Source organism: Polypterus senegalus, chromosome 7 (assembly GCF_016835505.1).
Source record: "Polypterus senegalus isolate Bchr_013 chromosome 7, ASM1683550v1, whole genome shotgun sequence".
Taxonomy (NCBI): Eukaryota; Metazoa; Chordata; class Cladistia; order Polypteriformes; family Polypteridae; genus Polypterus; species Polypterus senegalus.
In genome coordinates this window covers 34,950,412-34,966,765 of record NC_053160.1, presented here as the reverse complement: position 1 = coordinate 34,966,765, position 16,354 = coordinate 34,950,412, and the positions used below count along the sequence as shown (strand labels likewise).

Here is a 16,354-nt window from a genome sequence, read left to right as displayed (position 1 = left end):
TTGTTTCATAAACAATTTCTTTTTAGAACTGTGAAATTAAAACAATTAGAATCTAAATACTGTATATTAGACTTTTCAGAAATGTGCTTTAAGTTGGATAGAAATGTATGTGTGTAAAGTCTGTCACATTACCCAATTTAACATGTCATTTTTCTGTCACACATTTTATTTACATAATTTTAGCAAGTTGGAGGCAGCCACGGCACACTTCTGTGACCACAAGTCATGTTTTCTGACAAACCTAGCAAATCAAACCAAACATTCTGTTTCATCCAGACAAAGTTAAACAGGTTTGGTTATTTCTTCACTCATAGGCTGATCTCTGTGTTTGCGAAAGTGAAGAGCACTCAGCTGGAAGTACAGTTTATATAATGCAGCTTTGAGGAATAAGGAACATGGATATTTTGGTGCTTTTAAACTGAAGAAAGCCTTGTCTTTGTTATGTCTTGTGTTTTACATATTACAACAGAATGATAAAAAAAAAAAAGAAACACGCACCAACACTGTGGCTAAGCTTGCTGTAGCTGTGCAGTGGAAAGCATTTGTACAGCACCGGCTTTGTCAGGCAGCATGTTATTGGCTGTCAGATAAAGGGTTTAGCTCACATCACTTTGGAAACGTGAAGCTGTACTAGAAAGTCGTCACATAATCTCGTAACTGGTCAAGCCCTACAAAATCAAGTCATGTGATCTGACATACTAAGGTGACAATATCAGCAACATACATAGTCTTCAAGTTTGAAATCCCCTCCGAGTAGAAATCCAGTAATGTGCCACTGGCTTATGAAACTATATATAGCATTCTAAATTATAATAAAAAAAAGCTATGATTGTAACAGCCTAAAGAATAATTTAGAATTTGACTGTGTCCTTGGAGTTCATGAACACATAATTCATTTATTACAGTTTTTGTTTTACTTTATATTTAATACTGCACTAATTTTATTTTTAAATTCTTATGTCTGGATTTTTTTATGTAGAAGTATGAGTTCTTTATTTTAGGAGAGCTTTCCTTGTATATGGAAGAGAACTGTGTGCCCTGATCTTAAGTTCTAAATAGATGTTATGTTTAAAATGTATTAAACAGATACAAGGGTGGAAGGTAGTTACATTAATCTTGGATTGTAGATACCCTGCAGTAAGCAAATTTAATTTTTTTTAATTGCCTTATATCCTTCTCAGGTTGATAAGCAGCAATATGTGCTTGTCTGAGATTATTTTTAATACCTTTAGTGCTTTGTGTTTTTAATGTAAACCTTAATGCTCCTAAATGATGTGGAAGAAATATGAGTATAGTTTTTAAACTCCTAGCATTTGCTTGTTGTTTCTGTTAAATAGTAGCAAAGTGAAATCTTTTACACTGTTCAGTTTTTGAGGTTAAATTTATCTGATTTTAGAACTTAGTGATAAGTAGATGATTGATTGTCACTTATGTCCCTGTTTATAAAGCCTTAGAATTGAAAGAGGATATGCTTACATTTTCAAAGTACTTTATATACACACTTTGAAAAAGTATTTGCAACCAGAAGCAGCCGTGTTTACTGTATGTAAAAAAAAAAAAAAGAAGCTATCAGAATATCAAAGTATGCAAATGAGAATATTTTTGTTTCTTTTATTCTCATTGCCAGCATTGGGGGGGGGGCATACATTATCTGGCTATCATCTTCTTACTGTAAGAGTAGAGTTGGTTCATGGTAACCTTAGGAAACTCATACTATTACTGTAGCTGACAGCAAATAACCTGTCAGCCAATTATATCGCTAGTTGAGTTAATTTGTTAGTGGCTACTTTGCTGATTATCTTCTAGGATAATAATTTGTGATGCGTGTTAGCTGTGTGTATAGAACAAAGTAAGAAAGTTGGCAATGATGGTTGCAGGAAGGCAATCACACCCTCTGTGAAGGATTTGGTAGACCCTACGTAACCACACAATTAAAAGACTGGAGAATGTTTTGGGAGATGTATCATTTCTTATTATCATGTACAGAAATGTTCTAACTTCTATAAATTTCTTGGAGAAAGATTTGAACTATGGGCCAGCCATTCACTATAGAGGGATGCCAAGTAACTTCGCACCAGTGAATGAATTAAACAGGCTGAAATGGTTTAGTTTAGGGTAGTTTCTCCCTTAGAGCTGATTATCTGTAGATTCGTACATGGAACATGTATGCACAAAGGTATAATCCAAGAAACATTTTTGAACAGCGAACCACCAAAACGGGATATTACGTCATCTTGTTTTTAGGAGTGTTGACCACATAATGCTGAATTGAGGACATCCTGTTGACCATTCTATTGTCTTGTTTGGCAGTTCAGTCTGCTGCATTCATACATGGCTGTTATTTCATGGTAATCTATACTATTAAAAGGCAAAGCCCTCACTGACTGACTCACTGACTCATTGCTAATTCTCCAACTTCCCGTGTAGGTAGAAGGCTGAAATTTGGCAGGCTCATTCCTTACAGCTTCCTTACAAAAGTTGGGCAGGTTTCATTTCGAAATTCTACGCATAATGGTCATAACTAGAAGCTATTTTTCTCCAATTACTGTAATGGAGGTGAGCTCGAAAGCCGTGGGGGGCGGAGTTTCGTGTGACATCATCACGCCTCTCACGTAATCACGCATTACGTAGAAAACCAGGAAGAGCTACAAAAAGCGCTGAAGAAAACATACATTATATAATTAAGAAGGCAGCGAAACAATTAGAAGCGAGCGAGTGACATATAAAACCATATTCAGCGGCTAACGTGAACTGACGCAGTGCGCAGACAAAAAGCAACAGTTCCAAAGAGTGCTGAACAAAAATAGACAAACCACACGCCGTGGCGCAATAGTAGAGCCTTAGATAGAACATTTTTGTCAAGGTTCAGAAAGATACTTGTACAAATGTAATGCTGTCCACAGCTCAAAAACACCATACATGCAAGTACTACAAGAGAACCAGCTTCAGTCTTCTAAAAAACTGAAGTTTGGATAAAAGTGTGTCTTTCAGCTGTATAGTGATCCCAAACTCAAGGCTGAAGTAACCTTGCAGTGACACTGAAATACAAAAAAGATGAATGTCCTACAATAGCCCAGCCAAAGCTATAATCTCAGTCAGAATGAGCATTTGTGACATTGTGTAAAAAAACTGTAGGGTATAAGTACCATCTGGATAACCAGAACAACCTGGAGCAAATCTGCCTAAAATAAAGGACATAAATCACACTTGAAGATTGTTGAAAGCTAGTATCTACTAAAAAAGACATGGCTGTTACTACAGTACTGCAAAAGAGGGCACTGCAAAATATTCATTTTAGAGACTGAATACCTATGTAAACATGTTCTATTTTTTCTTAAATGTAATATTAAAATATAACTTAGAGTTTTAGTTCTTTGAAATAAAATGTCACAGAGAACAAAATCTGTGTAGTTTTTGTTATTTAGTAAAACTATAAAATTGCTTAAGGGACTGAATGCCTTTGCAAGGCACCACATATTGATAATTATTTACATGCTTTTGTCAGGTTATTGCAAGAGTGGTAGATGGCAGTAAATTTGATGAATTCAAGGCCTTATATGGAGACACATTGGTGACAGGTAGGCCAGCTTTATAAAGTCATTTATATAAATAACAGTTTGGAGAAAAGTTTTCAGTTAGCAGTGGCATGAAACATTTCTTTACTCTGGCATGTTTATTTTGTGATATACATCATTACTTATTCATATGTTATATACTAAAAATGTTCCACTTTATTTTGTTAGGATTTGCAAGAATATTTGGTTACCCAGTTGGAATAATTGGAAACAATGGTGTTTTATTTTCAGAGTCTGCAAAAAAGGTAAGCATAATGTGTTATTTTTCTCATTATTTTCTTTGTTTTTTTTTTTTTTTATATATATCATTAAGAGCCTTAAAGGTGCTGTATGAAATCTAGACCAGCTTTTAACAATTTTGAAACAGAAATGTCGGCTTACATTAATAAATTCTTAAGTATAATTGAATATACAGCAATCTCCGGGTTACGTACAAGAGTAGGGACTGTAGGTTTGTACTTAAGTTGAATTTGTATGTAAGTTGGAACAGTACATTATTTTAATAAATGCTATTGTTGACCGACTGTAACCAAGTGCTCTGTCAATGAATGATGGAGTTTCACCTCTCTCTGACCTCTTTATTATTTCTATTTTATTTTCCATGGTGATGGTTTTTCTCTTCTTTACTCTATCACCAGCACATGCATCAGATTTGTGTTTCAGAGACATTCTTGAAGGGTTAAGATGAGCTCTTCTGCACAGCACTGTACACGCTGTCACAGCAGGAAGGCACCCCTCGTCAGCACGTTTGATGTACTGACGAGAGACAACTTCCTGCTATGTACATAACAGTACAAGCAGGCTTGCTATTGAGAATGAATGGGGGCGGTTCATCACCAGCGCACCCCACAGTCACCTCCACTATAGTTTGCTGCCTGCAAAGTGGCCACCCCCCCTATTCAACAGGCAGTCATCTGAGGCACACTACAATGCTATCGTTTAGCCACAACCGGGTCATCGCTTGCAGAATTACCAGCCGCCCAACGAGAACAAATGGGGCTGCTGTGTGTGGTGGGCAGGCAGTGAAACCGCTTGCCACCGGGACCCGACCGAGGGACACTACACTATGCAAGCAGCAAAACTGCCCCCTTCCAGCCTCCGCCCAGCCACCGCTTGCAGCATCCCCAGGCCGAAGATGACGGAGTGGCAGTTACTGAGGTGCAAGTCGTAGGTCGGATGTCTGTAACCTGGGGACTACTTGTATATTTCTATATGTATTTGTGTAAAACACTTTTTTGGTATTATTTAGTAAATATACACATTCCCTTATAATTAAATAATTTTGAAAAATACTCGCTAGATTTTCAGGTATATTTGAATCCAAAGTAAAATTCATAGTTGGAATTTGTTTTGTTGATGTACAGTAGCTTGAAAGCATAATTTTTGTAGTCTGAGCAAGGCTATTGTAATTGTGAGAGCAGTTTGTAAGTGTCACATAGTAAAGACTTATGCTGTTTTAGTTTTCGTCTCTGTTGTATTGATTTCTTGCTTATTCTGTATTTTTTCATTACATTACCGACTCTGTTTATAGCACACACTCACACACAAATATGTAATTTGTTTTAGGTTTTTCATTGGGTATTTTCAGTGATTTTTTGGCTGCAAACTAGCTTCTAGTTTCTTTTTATTTTCCTTGTTGTTTTGCACACATTTGTGTACTACATTACACTTGAAAATACTTTACACTTTTTCAGACAATTTTCTGTAAAATATGTGTGTGTTTTTTATGAATTGACAGTTTAACATATTGGCTTAATGATGAACCTGAATATGATTGCAGGGAACTCACTTTATTCAGTTATGCTGCCAAAGGAATATCCCCCTCATTTTCTTGCAGAATATCACAGGTATGTGACCAATCTATGTTATTGATTAATTAAAAACTGTTTTTGTAATTGTTCATGTTTTCAGCTTAGATCAGTTAGAATATTTGAAATTGTTTGATTTAACAACTAATTTGAAAACATTTGGATAGTGTTAGAATTGCAGTAACTGTTCTTTTTTTAAACCTATGTTTTCCAGCGCAGACATGTAGTATAATGAGGTGGAGTTTATCTTACAGTAAAATCACATTGTACAAAGCCGTAACCAGCTTTGAATGGGGCATACTCATACTCACTTTTACCCTGACCAGTGTAAAGTTGCAAGTTATCCTAACATGTATTTGTTTGAGATGTTATATAAAATAATGTATCAAAGAAAAATCACACCGACACATGCAGATAATGCAAACTCCATCAAAAGGAACTGGACTAGGAATCAAACCCAGGTCCCTAGAGGTGTGAGGTAGCAGAAATAACCACACAATTTTTTGTGTATTAAATTAATCATTTTTGAATACAACTGATTAAAATATTATTTAGTTTTTAATATAAAAATCTCTCTATTATAAAAAAAAAATCTTGGAAGGTTGGAAGGAGACAAGATGCGATTTTCTCAGAGAGACAACTTTCACGTACCGTGAAAGTCTTTGTGCCAAGAGATTTAACCATGCCCATTGCTGGAAATAAAACAGAGCAGATGACAAAGTAGAATGTCGTAAAGAATTCAAAACGGCGCGGTACACATTCAGAGCAGGTTAGAGGTAATGGAAGTATGAAAATTCGAAAGTCTCAAAAAAAGGATAGTAAAGATCACATTAGTGCAAACAATTATTACAATTATTACTCGGTGAAATAACGGAACAGCGAAAAGAGATCAAATATATTGTTTGGATTTAAACTTTAAGTCAGAGACTTGTAGATCATATAATTCTTGTTGCCATTAGAGAAAAAAACGTACTGTTTCTTCCCAATGAAGAGGAGTATCCGCGAAAATTAAGATTTGTTGTTTGGTGAAAGTGAAATCCCGTGAGAGAAATCATTTCTCATTTGTGTGAATGCTATTGTCAGACACATTTCCTGTAGAGAGAAAGAAACAATATTCACTCATAGGCAGGTATACATTGCGTTGTCACGATGTAATTCCAAACACGGAATCAAAATTCAATACGATATTGATGAAAAAATAAAACCAAAAAGAGATCAAATATATGGACATAGGTGATATGACAGAAGTGCGCTGCACGAGATACGGATCACACGGCACGGCAGCAGCAGCAAGCCAGCAGCTGATCGAGCAAAGAGAAGGTAAAAAAAAAAACTGTATTTGTTTCCCATTGTTATCATCGTTTAAGAGGGAGTTTCAGAGGAGTGACCGCATCTCTTTGGCGTGTGTTCAGCTCCCTTCTTCACAATGCGAGAGGCAGAGACACGGAATGACGAGGGGATGTAGCACAGGGTGGGGGGGGATCGGGGGGCGGGGTTGTGTCTCTGTTTGGTGAGCGAAGCGAGCAGGGGGTAAAAATCCCTAGTATAATTTAAAGAAATTTTGTTGTTGTAGTAGTATTGCCACATGTCCAGTATATGATGGAATTCTTAACCAAATGGAACATGTAGCCACTCTGTGTTTTGTCATTATTATACATTTTCAAGTGCATAAGACTGACATTTGTGTTTTTAGTGTATGGAGTTTCATTTTCACGTATTTTTTTTATCTTTATTAATTAAACAGTATGGTTACTGTAACATATGCAAGCACTGTAGAGTAGAAATTGAAAAATATGTGATTTCAGTTTGCTTTGCTGTTTTCGTACAATATGCAATAAAATCTTGTTTTTTTTATTATATGGTTGCTTTTCGTGAAAGGTGATTCAAACTTCTAAAGATTTTAGTCTGCACTGAAATGGCTAGAGAGCAGTTGGTAAATGCTTTTCATTATACAGTAAATACTTTGTTGTGACCATTGATAAATGAATATCTTTGAAGGTATACATGTATATTAATTCAAAGATTGTATCTTAATATGTAATGATTGTACTTTAGAAAATTAATTGCAATGGTACTTTCATCATGAACTGCTGACAAAAACAAAGCTCTATAAAAATGCATATGTTTATTGTGCAGTACATTGATAATTGTAGGATCAATGTTGATTGAATATTGTAAGATCTTAGTCTGTGCAAGAAATGTTTTACATAAACATTTTTAATATTGAGCTTGATATTTACTTTTTCCTGGTGCTGACCATGGGCAAGTCTATTCACCTGCCTCTGCTCAAATAAGAAAACCAAAATAAATGTAACTAGTTGCATTGCAGATGTTGTAAGTCACTTTGGATAAAGGTGTCAACCAAGTAAAAATAAGTACATTTACTTTATTTACATTTTTAACATTTGTTCATATGAATCCCAAATTAAAGTGATTTCAGTTAAAAAATTTTTTTTTTAATTCTGAAGAAAAAACAAATACATTTGAATGATGTATTAAATAGCATTAAATCATCTAATGCAAATACAATAATGAAGATTTGTCAGTGAAATAAGTCAATCTGGGAGATTTTATAGCTATTGAAAAATCTGAAAACAAAAACTGTCTTGTGTTGAATTAAAAAGCTATTTTGTAGTGGTACAACAATGCAGTGAAGTTATTTTGCATTACAGTTGCAAGACTATACTTTCAAGATCATACACAATAAAAACTTTAATGTTGAAGGAGCTATGCAGCCTTAAAATATAAATGGATTATGGTTAGTCATTGCTATTTTAAAGAGAGAGAACAATAAGGAGGCAATTTTAAATGATCTAGGCTGTTCTGTTAATAACATCTTTCCAACCACTCCCTTAGTTATGCTTCATCAGCATTGTGTCATGAGCTAGAACTTTGGGAACCATCAGGTGCATTGTGCATATACTGTACTCTGTTTAGCAGACTGCCTGCTTGGATTTTTCTCCATTAAAGCAGGAAAGATGTTGTTGTAGTCTGATGAATGCATAAACAAATAAAATGCCAAGCTCTTTTCTTTATTAATTGGTGCAGAAAAATGTACATAAAACGGTTGTTCTATGTTCTTAAATTTGGCTTTGTGTGAACCAGCATTTCTATCTATCTGTATACTTCAAGTCGGTACCACATACACACATACAGTATGTGAACAGGCTCGGAATCTGATACAGAACATGCTTCTTTCATCCTACTTTACAACCTCAGGAAGTAGCAGTTATATGAAGTGAATTCCTATGTTGTAGTTAGTGTTATGAATCTAATAGAGCGCATAACAAAAAATGAAGTGAGTATCAAAGACAAAATTGAAGCTTAGTGTCCAGTTTATCAACTACATGGTATCAGGTTGGCAGACATTTATACATTGCATGCATGGTTTAAGTAAGAGCTATTAAACATTTGTAAATTGCAGTAGCATCTTTAAAAGTAATGCTTTAATCATATTAAACTTAGTATTAAGTTTGAAAGCTTTAACAAATTATTTTTTGGAAATTACTCTATTTGACACCTAAACCCAGACTGTTCAGCTAGTGGCCCAAGCAGGTATAAAACTATTTGTGGCCCACAAAGCTCCTCAAATTCTATGTCATATATCGCCTCAAACCCCAAAAATTCTTTGTATGTGAAACCAAAATTTTTTACAACAATCTTGTCATTTTTATTTTCATCACCTAATACAGAAGCCTTTGTGTAGTGATGTACATTAGGATGCAACAGGATTTGCTGATATGACTCCATAATTATTTCAGTGGATTCATTTGCTGCAAACATTTTCTTTTCATCTAGTGAGTGTTTTAAAACTAGTTTTAATTTTCTTCATTTATAGATGCCACCATTTATGTAGTACCCAAGTTTTGTAACTGGTAGATTGTAAGTGAAGATTTGCAATGATATACTAGTCTCAAAAAACTTTGACTTTTTACTCTCTGTGTAAATTTCTTTTTTTGCTGTAGTGTGTTTTTTTAACACAGTTTAGCAATTGATTTGGTGTTACTGGTAACTTAGTGCATTTTGGCTTTATGTACAGGTTGCATTGTTTGTATTTGTAAGATTATTGAACTTTAGCCTAATTTTTTACACTTCTTATTAAATGAATAATAATATTAAAATCTCACAATAATGTCTCAAGTAACAAACTGACATCCTATGTAGTGCTAGTTGTTTAAGTTTTTGTTTTTTTGTTTTCTTTTTATTGAGACTATTATACATAGATGAATTGTCAGTTCATTTGTGCATTCATAATTAGGCACATGTGAGGGTATATTGATATTTCCTAAAGTTCATTTAAGTAATATAAGATCAATATTTATTGAGAATTCTGTAAACATCTGTTAAAGGACATCTAATTAAAAAAGCTACATACAGCCAATCTGAACCCAAGCTGTCTTTCACCAGAAATATAATTTCTTTAGAGGCCGTTTTTTACCTTTCTTATTTTAGTCGCTTTTAGTAGTATTTTTAACAAGTTGAGGCTTGATTTCATGCCCATTTCATTTTTCTTGTAGGATGGATAACACAGTTATCATGATAGTACATACAGAAGAGGAGAAAAATGCATGCAGTAATAATGATGTACTTTTGAACTGGAGTGATAATTTTAAAGTTCCAACTAAATAACTGCAGAAATAAGTCAGACATTTGAACTAATACAGAACAATTCAGGAAAAATAGAGATGGTGAGGATTCTGATTTCTTAAGGAACAAAGGTTATGCATTTAGTTTAAATTATATAGCACTAAGGATATCAATGTAAAATTCAAAGGAAATAAAACATTATTGTAATACTTTAAAGACAATAAAATAATAAAAAGCAAATTCAAATATTAATACATAAACAAATAGCTGTAAAGACAGAATGGTGCAACTAACTTACATTTTTTACAACAATGTTTGACAATATTTTTTCAAATATGAGAATTTTATAGTAATAGGTCATTTTTGATTTTTTATATCACCTACATAGTGTTTATAATTTTTATTTTGTGATATTTGTTGCATACAAAATATCAATACGTTCATGATTAAGGAAAGGATACAACTGTGACTTGAACCATGATGCATTGTGTTGCAGTCAGCCATAGCACTATCTGCGCTATACCGTAGCCACCAGTATTCAGATTGCTTTTTCTGTTAAATGTGAATGATTTTTTTTTTTTTTTTCTCCTCCCCACAATCGCATTAATGTTTCTGTGAGATTTTCCTGGGCTTTAGGGCCATGAGATTAAGCCTTTAGGAGAAACTGTTTTTCCTTTGATTGTCTGCAGATAGCCAAAAATTCCTTGTCAGTAAGTCAATCAGAAAAAGGTACTCCTTTTTATATATAAATATGCAGTGTAAGTGCAATGTTTCCCATTAATTAAAAGGATCCAAAGGTTTGGTTATAAGCTTATGTTTTACTTAATTTTTGCAGATAAATGTAGAATAATTATATACAAGGGAGAATCAAAATGTAAAGGCAACTTACCCTTTAACTCCGATAACTGTGAGCAGATGAACACAACAGTTACATCACTTCTCCACATAGTCTCCTGGTCAGTGCACTTCTTATATCATTCCACCAGCTTCTTTATTCCTAACTTCCACTAACTTCTTTATTCCTTGGGAGAAGAAGCTTTTTGGCTGCTCCCGAATCCAGGTCTGCAACACTTCCTTAACCTCATCATCAGAGATGAACCTGCAACCACGAGGAACCTCTTAAGTGGACCAGAGATGTGATAGTCGCATGGTGCTAGATCAGGGGTGTAATGGGGATATGATAGGTGTTCAAACTGCAGCTGTTGCATTGCCTACATTGTTGTGGCCACTGCATTGAGACATGTGTTGTCATGGACCAGCAAGGCTGTTTATGACAGCTTTCCTCTTCCTTTACTGTGATTGCTCCCTTCTGTTTCACTTAGGGCATAGCATATTAACTTGCACTGGTCACTGATTGTCCGTATTCATGAAAATGCACCAGAATAGGACCCCTCATGTCCCAAAAGAAGGTCATCATGATTTTCTTGACTTGCAACAGCAAACAATATAATATGTTAGTTTCCTCTAACAGGCATTTGCCATGTCGATAAGGGCTTGCGTGTGCCATGTTGATGATCGACTAGATCAAGCTTCGTTGGTTTCATTTGTTCTTCCCGCTTTAAGCGTTTCTACCCTTTCATAAATTTTTTGTTGTGTCATGCTGTTTTCATCTCCTTACTGAGCCAAGATCCTTCTGTGAATTCTGCAGGTTACACTCTCACTATGGTATGTTAAACAACAGTGCAGTCCCACAGTGGAGTGTCCATGTTCATCTGACCTTGATTTCAGCAAGACTAATGGATAAGTGCTGTGCTGTGCACATTCAAGCTACCAGTTCTGCACGGTGAAAGTTTTGCATCGAATCAGGTTCTATCTGTTGCAGTTTCTGCATAATTTTAAAATTGCCTTTACTTTTTGAGTTACCTTCGACCGTTAGTAGCAAAACTTTTTCCTGTCCGCTGGAGTAGCTCTGCTGCAGCTGCCCATAGGAAGGCTGCTCGCATCATGAAGGGGATGGGGGAAAGCCACACTACACAGCAGCACTCGGGTCCCAATTTGAGGCGGCCCATTCGAATGGGTGCATGGATCTTTTTGTCTCTCCGGTAAGATGATCATCTTCTTCTGCTGTCGGAGGAGCTGCTTAAACTCATTAACCAACTCCACATTTTAGTGGCGGCACTCTTCTGAGCTGTGCAGACCAGGGACTGGCCAGATCTGTGTAGGTGGATACACCCTTTATTGGTCTGGTCGGTCTGATGGCTGTCATACTCGGAGAGTAGCTGTTGCTGTAGTGGATTGGCTTCTTCTGATGGTGTCCAATGTCACTCCTTTCAACGAGCATATTATGGGACTCCGATTACGGCACTCCCTGGGTGCTTGTCTGTTCTCTCGGTGTATGCTCTGACCGCGGTGAGTGATGTTTCGGCGAGGGAGACATTTTATTCGCAGCTTTGCTTGGTGGTTGATGGGTGCCCACGAGGTGACACTCCTCTGGTCATAGGTGACTTCAATGCAACCACTGGCACTGACAGGGCTGGCTGTAAGGATTGTCTTGGTCCCCATGGGTCTGGTGACCGTGGTGAAAGTGGCTCCATGTTCCTTGACTTTGCTAAAGGTCAGGGGCTGCGAATTACTGGATCCTGGTTCCAGTACCCTGAACCGCATCGTTGTACTTGGTACTTCAGTACTGGTGGTGTGGTGAAGGAGATCGAGAACATCCTCGTGGGCAGACGCTGGAGGCTCTTGCAAAACTGCAGGGTCTACAGAAGTGCCCAGTTTGTGAATTTTGAGCACAGACTTGTTGTTGCTGCTCTTAGGATCCAGCTTAGGAAAATGAGCCTGGACTTGGCCAGACTCTAAGACCAGGCTGTTTCTAATGAGTTTGCACAAAGTTTGCGTGAGGAACTTTCAGATTTGGGTACGACTGCTGATCCTAATGTGATGTGGGAGACCTTCCGTGACAAGACCCTGAAGGTTGCTGAGGGTTATTTTGGTGTTACCGATATTCTCAGAAGGAGGTGTTTCATCTTGCAGGGCACTCTAGAAATCATCGAGAGGAGTCGCGGCGCATGGCTCAATGGCAACTCTGGTCTGTACTGGGAACTGAAAAGGACAGCTGCGAGGGCTCTGAGGGCAGATAAAGAGGCGTTTGTTAGTGTGTAACTTTCTCACAGATTCCTCTATCTGTGATCTAGTGACCCACGTCCTGCTTACAGAGGAATCGAAGCATTACGCACATCTGAGCCTGCTCCTCTGAGAGTCGCATTCAGGGCAGCTGATGGAACGGTCCTTACGGTTGACATTGCAGTTGGGACCCGCTGGGCTGGCTACTTTGAGCAGTTGTTCAAAGCAGATCTTCCGGCTAGGACGTTGGATATCTCTGGGTCCATGGTTCTTGAGGCTGATCCTCCAATTAGCTGTGAACCACATAATCTCACTGAGATTGCACAGGTGGTGAACCAGCTGAGGGAGGGAAAGGCTGCAGGGATCTGTGGTATCCAGGGTGAACTTCTCCAGTCTGTTTGTAAGGCTGTCCTCCTGGCATTGCAAGCAATCTTTGCTTCCATTTGTGAGGCTGGCATTATCCCAACTGACTGGAAAACAGGACTTGTCGTCCCTATCTGGAAAGGGAAGGGTGATCGCCTCGATTGCAGCAACTAAAGGGGGATAACACTGCTCTCTGTGCCAGGTAAGGTCCTTGCTAGGGTCATCCTCAATAGGATCCATGATCTCTTGCTAACCTACCAGCGACCGGAAGTCTGGTTTTATGGCTAAAAAGTCTACCATCTACCACTGAGGGTTCTCATGGAGCACAAATGCGAATATTGGCAGAGTTTCTTTGTAACCTTTGTCGATTTTCACAAAGCGTTCGACTCAGTTGATCAAGCTGCCCTGTGGGACATCTTGAGGGTTCGCGGGATCCCCTCAAGGTTGCTGGATATCATGGCTGGCCTTTAAACTGGTACTGTGAGCACTGTGCAGAGTGGAGGCAGAACTCTACGTTTTTTCCAGTTGATTCTGGGGTTCGTCAGGGGTATGTTCTTGCTCCTACTCTGTTCAGTGCTTGTATGGACTGGGTGTTGGGCAAGGTCATGGGGTCCAGCGGCTGTGGGGCATCTGTTGGTGAAGAAAGATTCACGGATTTTGACTTTGCTGACGATGCTGTGATCTTCGCGGAGTCAATGAAGGCTCTTATCTGGGCGCTCGAGAGCCTGAGTGAGGAGTCTGAGTGTCTGGGCTTGTGAGTGTCCTGGATAAAATCCAAGGTTCAGGCCTTTAATGACCTCTTAGGCACAGCCATCAGCAGTGTTTCTGTTTGCGGAGAGAGTGTTGACCCTGTTGAGAGGTTTACTTACCTTGGCACTGACATTCATGTCTCTGGTGACTCTTCCTGTGAAGTCAGTAGACTGATTGGGAAAGCATTGGGGTGGGGGGAGGGGGGGGGATCATGAGATCACTGGAAAGGGGTGTGTGGCGCACCCGATATCTAGGCAAAAGGATGAAGGTCTGTCTTTAGAGTCCTGATGCTTCCTGTCTTGCCATATGGTTGTGAGACATGGACTCTATCCAGTGACCAGAGACGGAGACTTTGGCACCGTGCCTCTCCGGAATATCCTTGGGTACCGTTGGTTTGACTTTGTGTCGAATGAGCAGTTGCTCATGGAGTCCCGAATGAGGCACATTACCTGCATTGTGAGGGAGCGTCAGTTACAGCACTACAGCCATGTGGCACATTTCTCTGAGGGTGATCCGGTTTGTAAGATCCTCATTGTTGGGGACCCGAGTGGCTAGACCAGGCGAAGGGGTCATCCACGTAACACCTGGCTGCAGCAGATAGAGGGTCATTTCCAGAGGGTGGGACTGGACTGTGTGTCTGCCTGAGGGGTTGCAAACCGGGGTCCTGAGTTGTTTTGCCGTGTAGTGGGTGCGGCAACACACTGTACCAGTGCATGTTTCCCGACTTGACTTGACTTAGTAGCAATTGTGATTTTCCTATTGTAAACTTTTTTTTTTATTACAGCACATGAAGCACCTGTCTTTGTTGCCTTATCCCTTGGTGCTAAATTAACTCCCTTAAACAAATAATGTATAATTATAATGCACCTAAGTAATTACACATTTATTATTTATTTAAGTCTATCCTACTTTGCTTTACAGGCTTCATGGTAGGAAGAGAATATGAAGCTGGCGGGATAGCAAAAGATGGTGCAAAGATGGTAACAGCTGTAGCTTGTGCCAATGTTCCTAAAATTACTGTAATCATTGGTGGTTCTTATGGTGCTGGAAATTATGGAATGTGTGGTCGAGCCTATGGGTAAGTCATAATATCTCATTTATTTTGCTTTTCTCTATGTGTTTGAGTTTAGTTGTTCCAATTCCAATTACCCATCATATATGACTTCAATAATATTTTTTTATGTTTTATATAGTGCTTTTCTCACTATTTAAGGAGCTTTTTATAGTGAGTGGGGAGCCACTTCAACCAGCACTAATGTGTAGCATCCACCTGGAAGATGTAACGGCAGCCATTTTTGCATTAGTGCACTTACCACACATGAGCTATTAGATGGCGAAGTGGTGAGAGAAATAGCAAATTAGAGACGGGATAATTAGGGAGCCAGAATGACTAGACCATGGAATGCAATTTAGCCTGGATATCAAGATACACCCTGTTCATTATGAAGGATGCCCAGGGATCTTTTATGACCACACAGATTCAGGACCTAGGTTTTACATCTCATCTGAAGGATGGTACCATTTTTATAGCACAGGTTCCCCATCACTGCACTGGGTCAGGGATGCTTAAAGAAAATGTCAATCCTGGAAGAATTGGCTGTATATTATGAAACAATCCATGCCTGTATTTTGGTCTTGATTTTACTTACAAGTGTTTTAAAACAAATTGAAAAAAAAGGTTTTAAGAATAGCTGACAGATGCATTATTTCTTTCTGTATGCAACTGTACTAGTTTGTGCAACCATTATCAGTAAGTAAATAGAGACTATTTAAATTATCAGCCTGTAGGTCAGTCCAAAAACCGTACAACATGTGTATTATTAAGTTAAAAACAAGTTAACATTAATTCAGATGTGCTGAAACTTTTTTTTATTTCTTAAGATATCCAGAAGTGTTAAGCATGCAAAACTTGGAGTAAATCAGAAAATGTCTTTGTGGTATTGCAATTTCCGTTTTCATCAGTGTGCATGATGCCAGATTTAACTTCATAATTTTGCTTTAGGACCTCAGTAGTAAATGCTTTTTCCTCAACAGGCCAAGGTTCCTGTATATGTGGCCAAATGCACGCATTTCAGTAATGGGAGGAGAGCAAGCAGCAACTGTTTTGGCAACAATTACAAAAGACCAAAAAGCTAGAGAAGGGAAACAGGTAACAAAAAGTTTAACTTGTCCAATTTGCTGCCTTTGTTGTTATTATACTATTTACAT

At 38.0% G+C, this 16,354-nt stretch overlaps 1 protein-coding gene across 2 annotated transcripts in view; it reads left to right on the top strand.

The window, feature by feature from the left end:
- The window catches only part of mccc2 (methylcrotonoyl-CoA carboxylase 2 (beta)), a 71,713-nt gene that overhangs the window by 42,784 nt on the left and 12,575 nt on the right, over nt 1-16,354 (top strand). For both annotated transcript variants that reach the window (XR_005634298.1, XM_039758472.1), the window contains exons 11-15: nt 3,506-3,578; nt 3,744-3,820; nt 5,356-5,422; nt 15,068-15,224; nt 16,181-16,295. Coding sequence is in view for 1 of the 2 variants with exons in the window: in XM_039758472.1 (XP_039614406.1) it covers nt 3,506-3,578; nt 3,744-3,820; nt 5,356-5,422; nt 15,068-15,224; nt 16,181-16,295 (489 nt within the window). In the remaining variant the exon portion in view is untranslated. The remainder of the gene's footprint in view (nt 1-3,505; nt 3,579-3,743; nt 3,821-5,355; nt 5,423-15,067; nt 15,225-16,180; nt 16,296-16,354) is intronic.